Source organism: Crocuta crocuta, unplaced genomic scaffold (genome assembly GCF_008692635.1).
Source record: "Crocuta crocuta isolate KB4526 unplaced genomic scaffold, BGI_CrCroc_1.0 scaffold65, whole genome shotgun sequence".
Lineage (NCBI taxonomy): Eukaryota > Metazoa > Chordata > Mammalia > Carnivora > Hyaenidae > Crocuta > Crocuta crocuta.
In genome coordinates, this window is record NW_027530683.1 from 1,914,260 (window position 1) to 1,931,479 (window position 17,220).

A 17,220-nucleotide genomic window follows, 5' to 3' on the forward strand; every position below is an offset into this window, starting at 1 on the left:
CCACTCAATTGAACTTAAGCCTCTAAGATATAAGACTGACATCAAGAAATCTCCTCAGAGAATGGCTTACCATGTCATTTTCTTCAGGGTTAATATTTTCTAGCCTAGAAAAAAGGGACACAGAAAGCCTGATCAGTAGCATTTCCTTAGTGCAGCAAAATGAGTTCGCTTTTTAAATCTTTAGAACCTCAAGTAATTTCATTCGACTAGTCTTTAGAGTCAACCATGACACTGAACATATTAAAGTGCCACCTGCTCGACTCCATCTTTCAATAATGCTCCATATCTTCTGCGCTGACTTCAGACTGTTAAGTTATTAATGTTTACTGCTATATATGACTACAAGGATCAATTGTTCATATGTGCTTAGATGAGGAAAGTTCCCTAGTGATAGAAACACTACTTCTCATCCTTATATTTATTCCTGGACTTTCAATTCTTACCAAAAACTGTATTTCCTCTGTTTTTTGGACTTCATCACAAATAAAGCAAGGCAAGTATTTTTATTGCAAAGTTTAACTATGTTCCCTCAAAAGCAAAGACAAATAATTGCAACTAAATTTGATCTGAAAATCTCTTGTGCTACCTATTTATTGAAACAAATATATCATACAGAAAAGCTGACCAAAACTGGACCACAGTTTTAGATGACTAATGTTAATTTCTCTTTTTCATTACATATATAGAATTACTGAATTTAAAGAGTAAGAAAGTAAATTGTTTCCTCTCATAAATGTATTTTGTATTAGAAGAGTTACAGTGCTTCCTGAAATGTTTTTTGACGTTGGTATGTACGAAAGGCAAACGAATGCAGGAAAGGCAAAGAAAGAAGCTCTAAATGACACGTTTTAGAAAATGTCTATAATATAATTTAGGCAACTATTAAATTGGGTAAATTAAACAAAAATTGGTAATGGGTATTAGTAGAATGATGTAGATTTTAGAAATGGCTCAATTATATTAAAATTATATTAAAAAGTTTAGATATATAGAAGTTCCTGTTTTCTCATAGACTCCCTCCCCTATTTCTGGGCTATGATTTAACATTTACCACAAGAAAGCATACCTGGGAAAGATAATACAGAAACTTTTTTTTGTTTGTTTTGATTTTTAAGATAATACAGAAACTTAGTAACTTTATTACAAGATTGTCCCAAACTTCACAGTTCAATGAAATTGTTACATTCACAGAGAGAAATTTAGAATATTGCATTTTTTACAGGAAAAAAATAAACATATATCAAAAATCTATTTCTATACACACTTTAACAGTGGAAGGTAAAAGGATGGTATAGTAATATTTGAATTATATATACTTAATGGATCTCAAAGTAGTAATGTCCACTTGGATTCACATTTCAGTAAAGGCAAATACTTTCACCTTTTATTTATTTCTCCCAAAATAATTCAACAGTTTTCAAATATCCTGCTTCATAAAAGCTGGTTCTACAAAAACTCTGAAGACAATAATAATTTCTTTTTTACTCAATTCAAGAACATAGTGAAAAGTGTAAGATAACAAAATTCTTACACTTTTTTATGATCATGTAAAAGTATTTGAAAGGCATTTAACCATCAGTTATTGGTCGGCTAAGTATCATTTTTTAAGGAAACCATATGTAGTGAGAAACTTTGACCTTAATGTTCTTTTTAGATGAAATCAGGCTAAGAGCCATTTACAGCAGTTTTCAAAGAGGATTCAGTTTAAATCCTTATAAATTTCAGAATTAACTTAATAAACTCAATAATTTAAAATGTGAAATGATACATGAAACTTAAACATTTAGATTAGTAGATTACTGGAAACTTAAAAAAATTTAGATCTCAAGGTTAAAAATCCCCTTCTTTTTTTCCAAAGAACTACATATGATTAGGAAGAAGACAACAATGTAGGAAGGTTGCCTAATTTGTACCTTCAAAATAACTAACACAACAAAGAGTATATGGAATGTCCATGTGATACCTGTAAGCTTTTATTTTTCAGGCACTGAAAATTATTACTTTAAGGAGAGACAAAGGAAGATTCTGAATGTTTTAAATTAACATCTTTCTAGAAGATATGGTAAATATAGTTGTATTTAGTCTAATATTAAATTTCCCTGTTAACAACTAAAGTTTAAAAAAAGATAAAATCTTATTATCAAAGGCTATAGTCCTTTCCACATTAACATTACAGCTATAAATAATGTACGTAATTGCCCTTAGAAGTACATAATGTATAGGGATTTATCATTTTGCTGATGAGTGATTCCGAATGAATCATGTTTGGTTTAAGGGCACCAGGTCTGACATGCAGGGCATGAGGTTTAGCCAACCACTTAGCATTTATTTGGATCTCAATTTTGCTTTATTATTATCCTTTATAATTGTTCTTAATTTTGTTCTATGATTATCCTTTGTAAGTACGGTGATAAATGGTTACTAAACAGACCACTAAAAGAGAAAACTAGAACTCTACCAAAGATGAGCAAATGGTTAATTTGTCATTTAAAAAATTACATACAGACAAGTAACTTTCAATATAAACAGGAGGCTGGAAAGAGAAAAGACCAGTATTTATATTTCTGTTTGTATTTCTTTAAAAGTTTCAGAAGTACTTGTCACAGATATCAAGAATTAATTATATCATAATTTAATCTCAACTAGGTTACTTACAGCAGAGATCCACAAACTTTCTGTAAAGGTTCATATGGTATTTTAGACTTTCGTTGCATGTTCTCTGTTGCAGCTACCAAATATTACCTATGTAGTACAAAGTACCCAAAGATAACATGTAAATGAACAGGTGTGGTTGTGCTCCAATAAAACTTTATTTACAAAACCAATTGAAAGGATGGGGGTGCACCATAGGTCCTTACTTTGCTCATCCCTGATGTAGAACACTGAAAAATGAGACCAGATCTTTAATGTTAAAACTATAAGTACCAACTATGACATATTTTCTGAACTGGATCATTCAATATCCATTTGAAAACTAACCACCAAAAAGAATAGATTTCAGAAAATAAAATTCAGTCTTATATCACTTACTGTATTACTTAAGAAAACATAAAAATTAGACAAACTACCTTTTAGAAAAAAGAAGACAATTTGAAACCAGTAAACCAGGCTTTCTATTTTCTATATAAAATGACTTGTTAGAGGTTTAAGGTTTACTAGTAGCATATACAACGTGTAAAGCTTTACTGGTTTAATGAAGACTTACAGTAATAGCTGATTTATAGAAAATACAGCTGACAAACTATAAATTATTTATCATTAACGAATATTTATAATTATACAAAAGAACCACAATCTTTTGGAAACTAAATTATGCTTACAACAGTCTAACTAGACATAATCATGATAATTAGTAAGAATTTTGCTGAAGTAAATGTCTATGGGCTCAAGTTTCAATTGATTTCCTATACAGTGCATATTCTGACTGACACCCTTGCACTCTAAGTAAAAACGCCCCTGCATGAAATGTCACATTTCTTGATTTATCCCTAGATCAGTCAATATCATGTCTTTCCTTTCTGAACCAATAGTCATTCACCTTGTTCATTGGGAAGCAGCTACACTTTGACCTCAAATGATAAAAAGAACTAGTGATCAGCTAATCAAAAAATGCTGAATTTGTTTTTATCCTCTCTCATTTTTACACAGGACTACCTTAATATGTTAAAAAATATACTGAAGAGACTGAACACAATTATCATGATCTCAAAAGTTGGAAAATACATACACAAACATGTCTAGATTAGTACATAAATTTTAGTCATTTTAATCTGAATCCTTTTTACTTTTTTCCCTAGTTTTGGATAAAAGAGAAAAAGAAAAAAAAACACTGAAGATTCAGGGTAGGGAAAGGCAGAAGTGGAAGAATATAAAACAAGACATATCACAGAGAGATAGAAGTGGATCAAAAGTGGCAAAGATGAAAGAAAGAAGACAAGGAATTTAAAGATTACAGGAAGCAAGAAACAAGGAGTTAAAACAAAAAGAGATGTGAAACAATGTATATTATTTCAACCTACAATTCACTACCTCCAAATATGCCTTTCAGCCAGCAAAGCTCAATTATAAATTGATTCTATCTTAATAAAGATTTTACCTAAAATGCACTATTGAGGGGCACAGCCACACCCACACTACTGGGTGGCTCAGTCGGTTGAGCCTCTGTCTTCAGCTCAGGTCATGATATCACAGTTCGTGGGTTCAAGCTCTGCGTCAGGCTCTGTGCTGACAGGTCAGAGCCTGGAAGCTGCTTCTGGGTCACCCTCTTTCTCTGCCCCTCCCCTGCTTATGCTCTGTCTCCTCTCAAAAATAAACATTAAAAAATAAAATAAAATAAAATGCACTATTGAAAGTTCAGAACTACAGCCCTCGATTGAGTAGAAAGGAACATCCTCAGTGACATTTAAAACGATGCTGACACACTATTCTCTTGTTGTTGTTCCTCCTTCTTATGTATGATTTTTCTTAGACTATCATACTGGAGGAGCTGACTACAAACTGTGGCTATGACACAATAATTATTCATACCAATTAATATTTCAAGTATTTATGAAGTCATTTATTTAATGCCTATCTTCTCAACTAAATTAGGACCATAATGCTGTGTTCTGAGGAACCTGACACAGTATATATTCAATAAATATTTACTGAGTGGACTAAATAACTAAAAGGCTTGGGATTGAGTGCTTTCTTTCTTGCCTTCCCCATTACTCCCTTAATACAAATGTTACAAAGAATAAAATGCAAAAGGCTCTGCCTCAAGGAATTCTGATTTCAATGTATTATAATAAAAATACATATCCAAATCAGACAATGAAAGGTAAAAAAAAATAGGGAAGAAAATTAGGCTCAATTTAGATCCATAAATTAAAGAAAGAAAATGAACAAAACTAAGAGAGCAAATTAACAGAGGATCCGAGGAAGAAGTTTTGATTTGAATATGCGGGCAGATGTTTGTGCCACTGATCAGGGCAGGGGATCAAGGGAGAATAAGGTTTTAAAAATGAATTAAATTCCATTTGAGATATGCTAAGTCTGAATTGCCTGTGTAAATCTGAGATAGATAAGTCCTACAATGTATAAATGACTTTGACTGTTGGACAAGTGGTCAACCACTCAGAATTTTTTCACCTATAAAGCACAAATATCACCAAACTCAAGGAATTGTGACACTGTATATAAAAAACTGATTTATTATCTTTGGCATATGATTTTGATGTTTTGGCATATGATTTTGATGTTTGAAAAGAAACACAAAGCTATTTAGAAGCAAATTTCACCAATAAATTTGGTAATTAACCTACAAGATCTACAGTTATGAATTACATGTAAATACAGCACTGTGCAGCAGCTGATAAACTGAATGAAATAGTACTTGCAAATCCCTAAAGAAGAGTTCTGAAGTTATAATAAGAGTATTACTGAAATAAAAGAGATATCTACTTTGAAAACTTATGTTTACAAACATTTGGCCCCAGCAAGTATTTTTATAGCTATAAACAAACTGATTTTAAAAGGTATATGGAAAAACAAAGGTACTAGAATAGCCAAAAACAATTATGTAATAAAAGAGCAAAATTAGAAGGCTAACATTATCTGATTTCAGACACTATAAAGATTCAATAATAAAGACTATGTGGTATTGGCAAAGGGATAAACTGCTTAAATCAATGGAAGAGAAAATAAAGTCCAGAAATTAACCCACACTAATACGGTCAACTGATTTTTTGACAAAGGTGCCAAGAAAATATAAGAGAAATGACGGCATTTTCAACAAATGGTGCTGGAAAAAATGAATGTCCATACACCAAAAACAAAACAAACAAAAAAAAATAAACACCTCCTCAAGTACCACATCCCTAACGTAAAAACTAACTCAAAATAAATCACAGATCTAAATGTAAAACATGAAATTTATAACTTCTAGAAAAAAACAAAAGATCTCAAAAAAGCTGTGTGACCTTATAGACAGCAATGAGTTTTATATTCAATACCAAAAGTACAATCAAAGAAAGAAAAAAAAAATCAATAAACTGAATTTCATCAAAATTTCAAAATTATGTTTTGCTAAAAACATTAATATAACGACAACAACAACAAAAAACATTCACTGCTGATGGGAATGCAAAATGGCATAGCACAACCACCCTGGAAGGGTGCTTGGAAGTGTCTTCTAAAGTTAATATAGATTTAACATATGTCCCAGCAATTACATTACTAGGTTTGGCCAACTGATTTGAAAGCATATGTCCACACAAAACTTATATGCAAATGGTAACAACAATGTTATTCAAAACTGCCAGAAACTGGAAAAAAAAATCACCAAGGGGTAAGAGGATGCTAGCATATAGTACGCAGACTATGAAAAAAAGCCTGACTATATTACAAACTATATTACATAATCTCACCTAAGGGTGTAGAGGGAAAAAAGAAGAGCCAACCTAAGTAACTTGGTACTTTGACTGAAAACTGTCAGATTAAAGGCTGAAGGAACTATACAGAAACAGTACACTCTAGTAGGTAAAGTTGTTTCTCAAAGGGGTATGGATTAATGATCCTCAAAGAGTTATAATGTATACAGGGGTAGAGCAAATAAGGAAATGGATAGTGGGAAATGGAAATGAGGTTCCCTATTGTTGGAGAGGAAATTAAACATAAGAAAAAGGAGAAAGCCAGATGAACTATGTGGTACTGGATTAGAATAAGAGAAATCGGTATGAATTCAGGTTTAGCTTAATAAGGATACAGATGGATAGATACATAAATAATTTCAGATATGTGTATATATAACAGTTAGTATACACACATATAGATCTTAGCTCTTTTTGTTAATTGGGCCTAGAAGTAGTTAGACCCAGTAACAATGAGCACATCCAGCATTCAGATCTTGTTTTCTAATGCCATTTTCCAATAAAAGGAATAAGACCTCTTGGAAGAATGGCTGCTTCTAGGGATGGGGCATGTACACTTCTATACATCTATAGAAGACATGACCCAGGGGGATCTTGAGGTGCCAGAAAGTAGAAAAAGTATTTAAAAATCAAAAGGATGGGGACATGTCAAAGGGATATAGAGGCCAACTGGAAGAGTTGCCAATGGTCAAGATGGAACACTTCAGGCAACAAAATAAACAACATTGTATTAGATTATAACCCAAAGTATTAAAGAGTATCAATGAGTCTATACTAACATAAACAAATGAATAAGTGAGGGAGAAGAGAAACCTCTTACACTGAAAAATTACAAATAATTTATGTAGACAGTCTCCCTGAGGAAAGTAGAGCTCAATTAACCTCTCAGCCTACATCCCTTATCTCCACGTAAGTATGGCCACACTTAAGTAATCTGCTTCAAAGAATATGAAAGAATGTTGGTAAGTAACCTTATAGTGGAGACACATGGCAAATACTACCTTCACTAAGTGATCAAGATTAATATAACTGGTGTTAAGTCATATTGACAGCATAATGTTGAAATAATATGAGAATAGCACTTCAGTCTTGTACTCTTTATCCTCCCAAAAACCAATACTTCAATCTAACCATGAGAAAAAATTAACAAAAACTCAAATCGAGTAACATTCTATAAAATGCCTGACCAATAATCCTAAAAACTGTCAAATAATCAAAAACAAAACAAGGGAAGTCTGAGCAGGCAAAGGAGTCATACCAACTAAATGTATATGGGATCTTGGAAGGGACCTTGGAACACAAAAAGAACGTGAGAAAAATTAGTAAAATCTAAATAAAGTGTGGAGTGTAGTTAATAATCATGTTAAGAATGCTGCTTTCTCCCCTATGACACATGTATCATAATAATGTAAGCTGTTAACAATAAAGGAAACTAGATGATGGTTATACAGAAATGCCCTGTATTATCTTCACAACTTTTCTGTAAACCTAAAATGTACTCTAGAGGCACTTGGGTGGCTCAACCGGTTAAGCGTCCAACTTTGGCTCAGGTAATGATCTCATGATTTAGGAGTTCAAGCCCTGCGTTGGGTTCTGTGTTGTCAGCTCAGAGCCTGGAACCTGCTTCAGATTCTGTCCCCCTCTCTCTTTGCCCCTCCCCCACTTGGGCTCTGTCTCTCTGTGTCTAAAATAAATCAATGTTAAAAAAAAAAATTAAAGTACTCTAAAATGAGAGGTCTGTTGGGATAAAAAGTTAGTGCAGTAAAATCTGAAAAGACATCTGTTTATCCCATCATATAACCACATGAACAGAAAAAAATTAATCAAACAGTAAAGAAAGTAGGACATCTGGGGTGCCTAGATGGCTCAGTCGGTTAAGCATCCGACTTCAGCTCAGGTCATGATCTCACAGATTGTGAGTTTGAGCCCCGTGTTGGGCTTTGTACTGACAACTCAGAGCCTGGAGCCTGCTTCAGATTCTGTGTCTTCCTCTCTCTCTGCTCCTTCACAGCTCATACTCTCTCTCCTTCGAAAATATATAAACATCAAAAAAAAAAAAAAAAGAAAGAAAGAAAGAAGAAGAAAAAAAAAGAAAAGAAAGTAGGACATCCAACAGTAATTTTTAAAGATTTTATTTTAAAACTTATTTTCTGAGAGGCAGAAAGAGAGAATCCCAAGCAGACTCCATGCTATCAGTTCAGAGCCCAACATGTGGCTCGATCTCATGAACCATGAGATCATGACCTGAGCTGAAATCAAGAGTCAGATGCCTAACAGACTGAGCCACCCAGGCACTGCTATCATAAAGTAATTTTTAAAAGCAGGGTAGAGACATGATGATTTGGGGGCGCCTGGGTGGCTAAGTCAGTTAAGCGTCTGACTTTCGCTTAGGTCATGATCTCGCGGTTCGTGGGTTCGAGCCCTGCGTCAGGCTCTGTGCTGACTGCCAGCTCAGAGCCTGGAGCCTGTTTCAGAGTCTGTGACTCCCTCTCTCTCTGACCCTCCCCTGCTCACGCTGTCTCTCTCTCTCCTAGAAATAAATAAAACATTAAAAAAAAAAATGAAATGATGATTTGGGTCAAGTTCACCTCTTTTCCTTTTACACATGAAAACAAGTATTGGAGAAAAGCCAGTGAGCTCACCAAATCCTGAGACTTTTCCACAAATACCACACAGCTTGGAAATAGCCTGAGAGACCAATGAGTTGATTAGATAGACCAGAGAAAAGTAACATCTTTCCTGAATAGAAGCCTTTGTTATTGAAGAATCTATATAAAGGAAGGAAGAGGCACAGGGCCGCCATTTTCTACTACACCAGTGGGACAAATAAAAGCCTAAAAGTAATACTCCATGGAATCACAATATGCACAAGACCAGGTAGAATGAGCCCTTAGTGCACTGCAAGACACGAAACGAAATCCCATAGCAGAGGACAGAACCTCCAATAAAAGGGATATACGTCCCCAAGGAGATCATCCCAATCTCTATTCCCCCTACCCCATTGCCACAGGACTATGTAGACAGATGGCCAAAAAGAAATACCTTGCCAAGAAACTGTAGCTCTGAGGAGAAGGCAAATAGATTTCAAATAATGTGAAATGTTTATGAAGAAAAATTCACTTGCACTATATTAGAATAAAGAAAAGTTCTTGACAATTGATGCATGAGCAAGATGAAGAGAAATGACATGGCAGTTATGATTATGCTACAAATACACAACAACAACAACAAAAGATAAGGGGCACCAAGGTAGCTCAGGTGGTTTAGTGTCCAACTTTTGATCTCTGCTCAGGTCATGATCTCATAAGATCGAGGTCTGTGCAGACAATGTGGAATCTGCTTGGCATTTTCTCCCTTCTTCTCTCTCTGCCCCTCCTGCATTCACTCTTTCTTAAAATAAATAAATGGACATTAAAAAAAGATCATAATAGAGAAAATAACATAAATCAAGAGAAAGAAAATCTTCCTGCCAATGCTTGGCATTTTATTATTTCTTTCTTTCTTTCTTTTAATTAATTAATTTTTTTTTTTTTTTGGAGATAGGGAAGAGGGAGAGGGAGACAGAGAATCCCAAGCAGGCTCCTGACTCAGCACAGAGTCTGACGTGGCGCTTGATCCCACAACCATGAAATCATGACCTGAGCTGAAATCGAGAGTGGGATGCCTAACCAACAGAGCCACCTAGGTACCCCCAATAGTTGGTATTTTAGAAGACCATTATAAGAACATGAATTCAATAAAATAAAGTTCACAGAGAAAATTCCAAAACATTAAATGAATGAAAAGGGAAGTTGAAAACTTAAGGAAACAAGTTGAAAACCAAAAACAAAATAACAAGTAAAAATTTAATAAATGAACTACAAAACACAGAAACAAGAATAGTGACAACTGGAATTACTAATATAAAGAAAAATTTTGAGATTATCACAGTGAATACAGAGAAAAAAGAGGGATACAAATAATTATTGAATAGATAAAAGATAAAAACAAAAAATGTCTCATTATAAGAATAACCAGGGTCGCTAAAACAGCCTAACAAATAGAATACAAATCTTATTTGTATTCTACAAATCTAAATTCACAAATCTAAAATTACCATGAACTAAAAGAAGAATCAAATAGTCCCTAGAAAGCTGTCTTGTGGGTCCCCAAAATGTTATTAAAGAACAATCAACACATATATCATGAATAAGTTCGACTTCAAGAACAAAGAATCCTTTAGGTATCCAGGCAGGAAACAAACAAACAACAAAACAAAAACACAAACCAAAAGTAAGTGAGGAAAAAAACCCTGGGACCTGACTTCTTTTTAGCCAAACTCAGTGTCACAAAATAGAGTAACATTTTTACACCGCATAGAGTAAAAAATAAAAAAAAATTACCCAATAGTTTTATTCATAACCAATTTGAATATAAGGATAACACAAAGCCAGTCTGAAGCATACTAAATCTGAGAATAAAGTATATATTAGCCCTTCCTCAAAAAACTGACAATGAAATTCAGTTACAAGGGATCCCCCCCAAAAAAATCAAGTGTGAAAACATCATGAATGACAAAAGTTGCAGCAATGATTATTCAATCCTTTTAAATATAAAATCAAAATTAAATAAGAGGGAGGTACTTTGGCTACAGAATCTAATACAGCTTTTATAAATGTTTTAAAACTAGAATTTATAAAGACAAAGAAAAAGGAGTTTAAAATTTATTTCAGAGCTGAAAGTCATAGTTTTTAATGAAACACTGCATGTTTCAAAAAACTGAAAAGAAGAATTGATGATTCTAATACCTTAATGTTTTTTAGTCTCTTAAATTCTGAAGGATCTTGGGGAATTAATATATAAGAAAACTTTGGGGTGCCAGAGTGGTTCAGTCAGTTAAGCAACCAACTTCAGCTTAGGTCATGATATCACAGTTCATGGGTTTGAGCCCGATATCCGGCTCTGTGCTGGCAGCTTGGAGCCTGGAGCATTTCAGATTCTGTGTCGCCCTCTGTCTCTGCCCCTCTCCCGCTCACGGGCTCTCTCTCTCTCTCTCAAAACAATAAATAAACATTTAAAACAATGTTTTTAAAAGAAAACTTCGTACAAAGTTCAAAAATTTCTTTAGTTTAGCTTCAATTGACTATTACTCCTAAATTCAAGTAACACATAGCACTAGCTATGAGCCAGGTACTTTTCAATATTTACTAAATCATTCAGTCCTTATAACAACTTCTACAAAGTAGGCAATATTTACCCATTTTGTCGACAAAAAAATGAGTCCCAAAGACTGAGTAATTTGTCCATGGCTGTACATCTAGAAAGCAACAGAGCCATGATTCAAATACAAAAGCCTGGATCTAGAATCTGTGCTGTTAACCTCTACATTATATGGTCTTTCAAATAAAATACCATGTAAAGAATGATTTGATTTTTATCAAATTAATTCTAAGCATCCATCCATTTAACCATCAGCCATCCATTCTTGTAGACTATAGTGTTTAACTACAGAAGCAAAGAGAAATGTTTGGGATAATGTTTCTTTATTAATAAAAATAGTTATTTGGGAGTAGGCGGTGGGGAACTCAGGTGATTTGTTGTTGTTGTTGTTGTTTCTTTATGTCTATTATTCAATGAGTTCAATGCCTTACAAGGAGTCTATCAATTTTCAAAAGAAAATGAAGCCATTAAATAAACGAAAAACAAACCACATTACCTAATCACAACTGAACACTGTCATGTTAATTATTTAATGACTTTTTGTCTCCCTAATGAACAGTGTTTTAATAGTACTTTACTATAATCCTCCACGGACTCTAGCACAATGATGGGCAGAGCAAACACTCAATAAGTATATTGATGGATCATCATAAAATATTACATTACTACATTATACCTATCTTGCAAGTAACATCTTTCTAGATACTCTAGGGCCTTTACCTACATCTGACTCCTTAGACTAGCATCATTTACATTATCAGGGAGCTTGAAGAAAAACAATCTTAAGCTCCATTCCGGACTTAACTGAATGAGAATGAGCATTTTAACAAGACTTCCCAAGTGACTGAAGTCACATTAAAATTGGAGAATTACTTATTTCTACAGCATTGTTTATCTAAGTGTGGTCCATTATTTACCTATATCAGAATCACCTGTGCTACTTGTTAAAAATACAGATTATCAGGAGCACCTGGGTGGCTCAATGGATTAAGCGTCTGACTCTTGATTTCAGCTCAGGTCATGATCTCACGCCGAGGAGTGTGAGTTTGAGCCCCGCATCGGTATCTGCCCTGACAAGGTGGTGCCTGCTTGGGCTTCTCTGTCTCCCTCTTTCTGTCTCTCTCTAACACTAAAAAAAAAATGTAGATTCTCAGGCTCTACCTTATATCAGGTGTCATTAAAATTTATGACAAACCTAATAAAGTAAAAAGTAGTGAAGAACAGAAATGAGCATATTAAGCAGAGAGCAGTGAAAGAACCCACACGTGAAATAAACCAAGAAAGCAATAATAAGAGAGGAAGAGGGGCGCCTGGGTGGCTCAGCCGGTTAATCGTCCAACTTTGGCTCAGGTCATGATCTCACGGTTTGTGGGTCTGAGGCCCTACATTGGGCTCTGTGCTGACAGCTAGCTCAGAGCCTGGAGACTGCTTCGGATTCTGTGTCTTCCTCTCTCTCTGACCCTTTCCTGCTCACACTGCCTCTCTCTGTCTCTCAGAAATAAATAAAACATTAAAAAAATTTAAAAAAAAAAGACAGGGAAGAGGCATCACAACGGAAGATACAGTGACGATATCAACAACAGACTATGAAAGTAAAGAAAGTAATTGTACATATTTCTGTGTATTTCTTCTTCTTTTTTGGGGGTGACTGTTATTCCTGACATGCAAACTACTACAGCACGTCCAAAGTTTCAGAAAGACTATGTGGATATGGAATTTAATACTGTACCATATTAAGAATCTGTAAGTTTCTGAATATGTAACCACCACAAAATGCATGCATTTTATAAATGCTCCAAAAGTCACAAATAGTTTTAAATGTATACATACAGTTTTAGAGACATTTCCATATGCTTTGCTCGTGCAATTGCTTCATCTCTCTCCTCATTGGCTAACCGCAGTCGAGACATAATAGCTTCATCGCGTTCCCTCTGTGCAAAATAAACTTCTTCAACTAGAGCTACCAAAATATATAATCCATAATTAATTAGAGAAAATAAAAAATGCACACTTTTAGCAAAAGTAAAAAGCAAAAATAATTTTATTAATTCACTATCAATCACTTGAAAAAATATTATTTTTGAAAGCTACTGTAGGATTGAGATACACTTCCTACCTGTAGAAATGCAAAGAGGTCAAGTAATAACAAATATATGGAGCTTGTGAAATAAAGGGGATTTACACATATACTGCAGATATGTGTTCATATTTCTACAGCAATCTGAAGAGCAATTTGGCAATATTTATTACAGCTGAAGAGTTGCCCGGCCTATAACCTGGAAATCTCCTCTTTGGTATGCAGCTACAGAAATTCTTGCACGTGAGCACAAGGAAACATGTATAAAAAATGTTTATTGCAGCATTATGTTATACCAAATACTTAGAAAATAACTAACTTAGAACTTCTAAGAAACTTCTAAGTTTCTAACTTAGAAAAAAAAACTTACTAAAATGGAATATGATACAACATTTAAAATGAATTAGCTATGGACACAGAGACGTTTCAAAAATAAAATTACGGCAAATATTGTGAGGTGCAAAGCAAAACAACTCTATTGTTTATGGACAAACACAATTAGTAAAAACATTAAAACAAGCATGAAAATGATAATCACCAAATTCAGGATAATAGTTATCTCAGTAGCATAGTGGAGGAAAAGCAAAGAAAATGGGACCAAGGAAAAGCAAACGGGCTGGGCTGTGCTCTTTAGCACTACATTATCTCCAGGGAGCACCATTTATATGTATTATAATACAAATAGCGTCATCTAGATTTGTGCAGCACTATTTAGGAAGCTTTGATGTTGTCATTTCTCATGCATAATTTCTACCTTAAATCTTACATAACTTTTAAAATATCACCACAATGTTAGACAAAAAGGGGCTTAAACACCTAGATCACTAAACCAAATTTTATTTACACTGTCAAATCATAAAATAAACTTAGAACGGATGTTTGAAATATTCCTTTAGTTCACAGAACATTTGGCTTTTGCTAACATTTGTCATAGATTAATGCATAATCAGGAGTTATTTTTGTATTATTTACATTATACATGGTAGAAAAGAAACAAACCCTGAGAATAAGTCACCTATATCTTCTCCATAATAGAATATAAAATGGAACATGTAATGGCAAAGCTGAAGTCAAAACCATATCCAAGAAGGTGAGCCTAAGAGAAGAGAAATATATTCATCCATCCGTTCATTCATTCATTCACTCACATTCATTTATTCTCTCATCAAATATTTATCAAATTCCTGTGACAGTCATCCATCTATTTTAGTCAATATGTCTATAATGGTTTGAAAAGGCATTACCATTCTGGAGGTGTATACATTCTCTTACAAAGAGACTGACAGTCAGAGAAAAGAGGCCCAAAAATTAGATAGATAGATAGATAGATAGATAGATAGATAGATAGATAGATAGACAGAGTGAGTAATGGCATCAAAGACAATGTATCTGGAACACAGCAAGAGACAGTGAGACTTCTGGGAGATCACACTGGGCCTTGTGGATCCATTGCAAGGATTTTGGATATCATCTAACTTTCATGGTAGCCACTGGAGAGTTCTGAGCAAATGACAGCATCACATTTATATAGTGGAGTTCTGGCTTCTAGGTGGGAAACAGTCCAGACGTGGGCAAGTGTAGAAGCAGAGACCAGTTAGGAGACTACAGGAGTAGTCTAAGCTAGAATTCACACGAATAGCTCATGTAAATGGTCCATTCCCTGAAACTTTAAGCTGCCTAGAAGTAAATATATGTGCCATCCTAGAGTTTAGATATGACACTAAAGGATCTCTAGAACAGGAACAATTCGATCAGAGCTGTGCGTGATTGATTAATGAGAGAAAGAGTGCATGAGGGGAGGGGAAGGAGGAGGGGCAGAGGGGGAGAGAATCCTAAGCAGTCTTCACGCTCAGCATGGAGCCTCATGAAGGGCTTCATCCCAAGACCCTGGGACCATGACTGGAGCTGAAATCAGGAGTTGGACATTCAACTGACTGAGCCCAGGGCCCCAGATCTATACTTTAGAAGGAAACTCCCACAAATTAGCATACAGAGTGGAAGATGCAGGGGTCAGTGGAAAGTTGCTGTTTGGACTGCATGTGCCCCCTGACCCAATCTTAGATTATGTACAACACTCCAGGTAAGAAATAATGAAATCCTGAACTAAGTCATTCTTAGTTATGAATGAAAAAGAAAATGGATTCAATTCATAATAAAACGGGTAAAATAACAGAACCTAAGAGTTAAGCATGTACTAAATACATTTTAGAGAACAGAAAAATAGGACAGGTGACCTCACTAAGCCATCTCTCAATCTATTAGTAGTATGTTCTTCTTAAAACCTTAGGATAAACAGGTAACTCTTCTCACTACTGCTACACAGATTTCAAGGCAAAAAAAGTTCTTAGTCTGGCATTCAAGGAAAACTAGAGTCCAATTCTGGCTTACCTTCCCAGCATCAGCTACCACCATCTTCCCTCTAGGACAATGTTATATAAAATACAGGTTGCAATGTATAGGAGGATTAGGAGGAACTTGACGGAGGAACAAGGGGGAGAAGAAGGGCAGAAATGGTGGGGGAAAGGGAGAGAAGCAAACCATGACTCTTGAATGCTGACAAAAACTGAGGACTGAGGGATGTGGGGGGAGGGGGGGATGGGCATGGAGGAGGACACTTGTGGGGATGAGCACTGAGTGTTATGTGGAAACTAATTTGACAATAAACTATTAAAAAAAAAATACAGGCTGCAAAACATGTTTTTAAGGTATGTATTGTTTTAATGTATTACAAAAACATTAACTGGCACACAGTAGGTCTGTAATTTCTCCTAGTGGCATGTAATTTCACGTCTAATAAATTTTAAATTTCTCTAAGTTACCAAAACACATTTTTGAGCCAATAATATATTTATTAGAGTGTCTGGGTGGCTCAGGGGGTTAAACATCCGAGTCTCTTAATTTCGGCTCAGGTCATGGTCTCACAGTTCATGGGTTCAAGCCCCTTGTTGGACTTTGCTCTGAAAGCATGGAGCCTGCTTGAGATTCTCTCTCTTCTCCCTCTCCCTTCCCCTACCCTGCTCACGCTTTCGGTCTCAAAATAAACTAATAAACTTAAATAAATTATTTTAAATAATATATTTATCTAGTTAAAAAGTTGAGCTGATTTAAAGAAAAATATTGAGTAGAAAAAAGTTAGCATGTGTGATAAAATTTCTGGAAGTATATGTTAAGATTAAATTTTAAGCAACAGAGACTTGTCCTTCCACCTAAAACAACTTTTTAAAATGGATAAAATATATGTGGTGACAGCTTTCAAGGCTATAAGGAAAAAAAGAACAGTGACTTTGAGGCAAGATGGGTGGGAATGAGTTGAGCCCTATGAATGTCCCAGCTTAACACACTGAAAGAATTTCCAAAAGATAGTACAGGAAGGGAAGAATCTAGGAGGAGCCCAGCTGACTCTACAATTTGAGAGGGCAGAGATAGAGTATAGGGAAAACAAAGCAGCTGGAATTCACAGGAGAGCCTATTAGAGAAAAAAACCCGAAAACCAAAAACCAAAAACCAAAAGCAGCTGCAAAGAAAGAAAATTTT

The 17,220-nt window shown here is 34.8% G+C and overlaps 1 protein-coding gene across 4 annotated transcripts in view; it reads right to left on the minus strand.

Moving 5' to 3' along the window:
- Positions 1-17,220, minus strand: part of MIPOL1 (mirror-image polydactyly 1) — a 336,826-nt gene that overhangs the window by 230,992 nt on the left and 88,614 nt on the right. For all 4 annotated transcript variants that reach the window (XR_013336270.1, XM_077769202.1, XM_077769201.1 and 1 more), the window contains 2 exons: positions 13,440-13,569; positions 71-104 (listed from right to left, as the gene is read on the minus strand). Coding sequence is in view for 3 of the 4 variants with exons in the window: in XM_077769202.1 (XP_077625328.1) it covers positions 71-104; positions 13,440-13,569 (164 nt within the window). In the remaining variant the exon portion in view is untranslated. The remainder of the gene's footprint in view (positions 1-70; positions 105-13,439; positions 13,570-17,220) is intronic.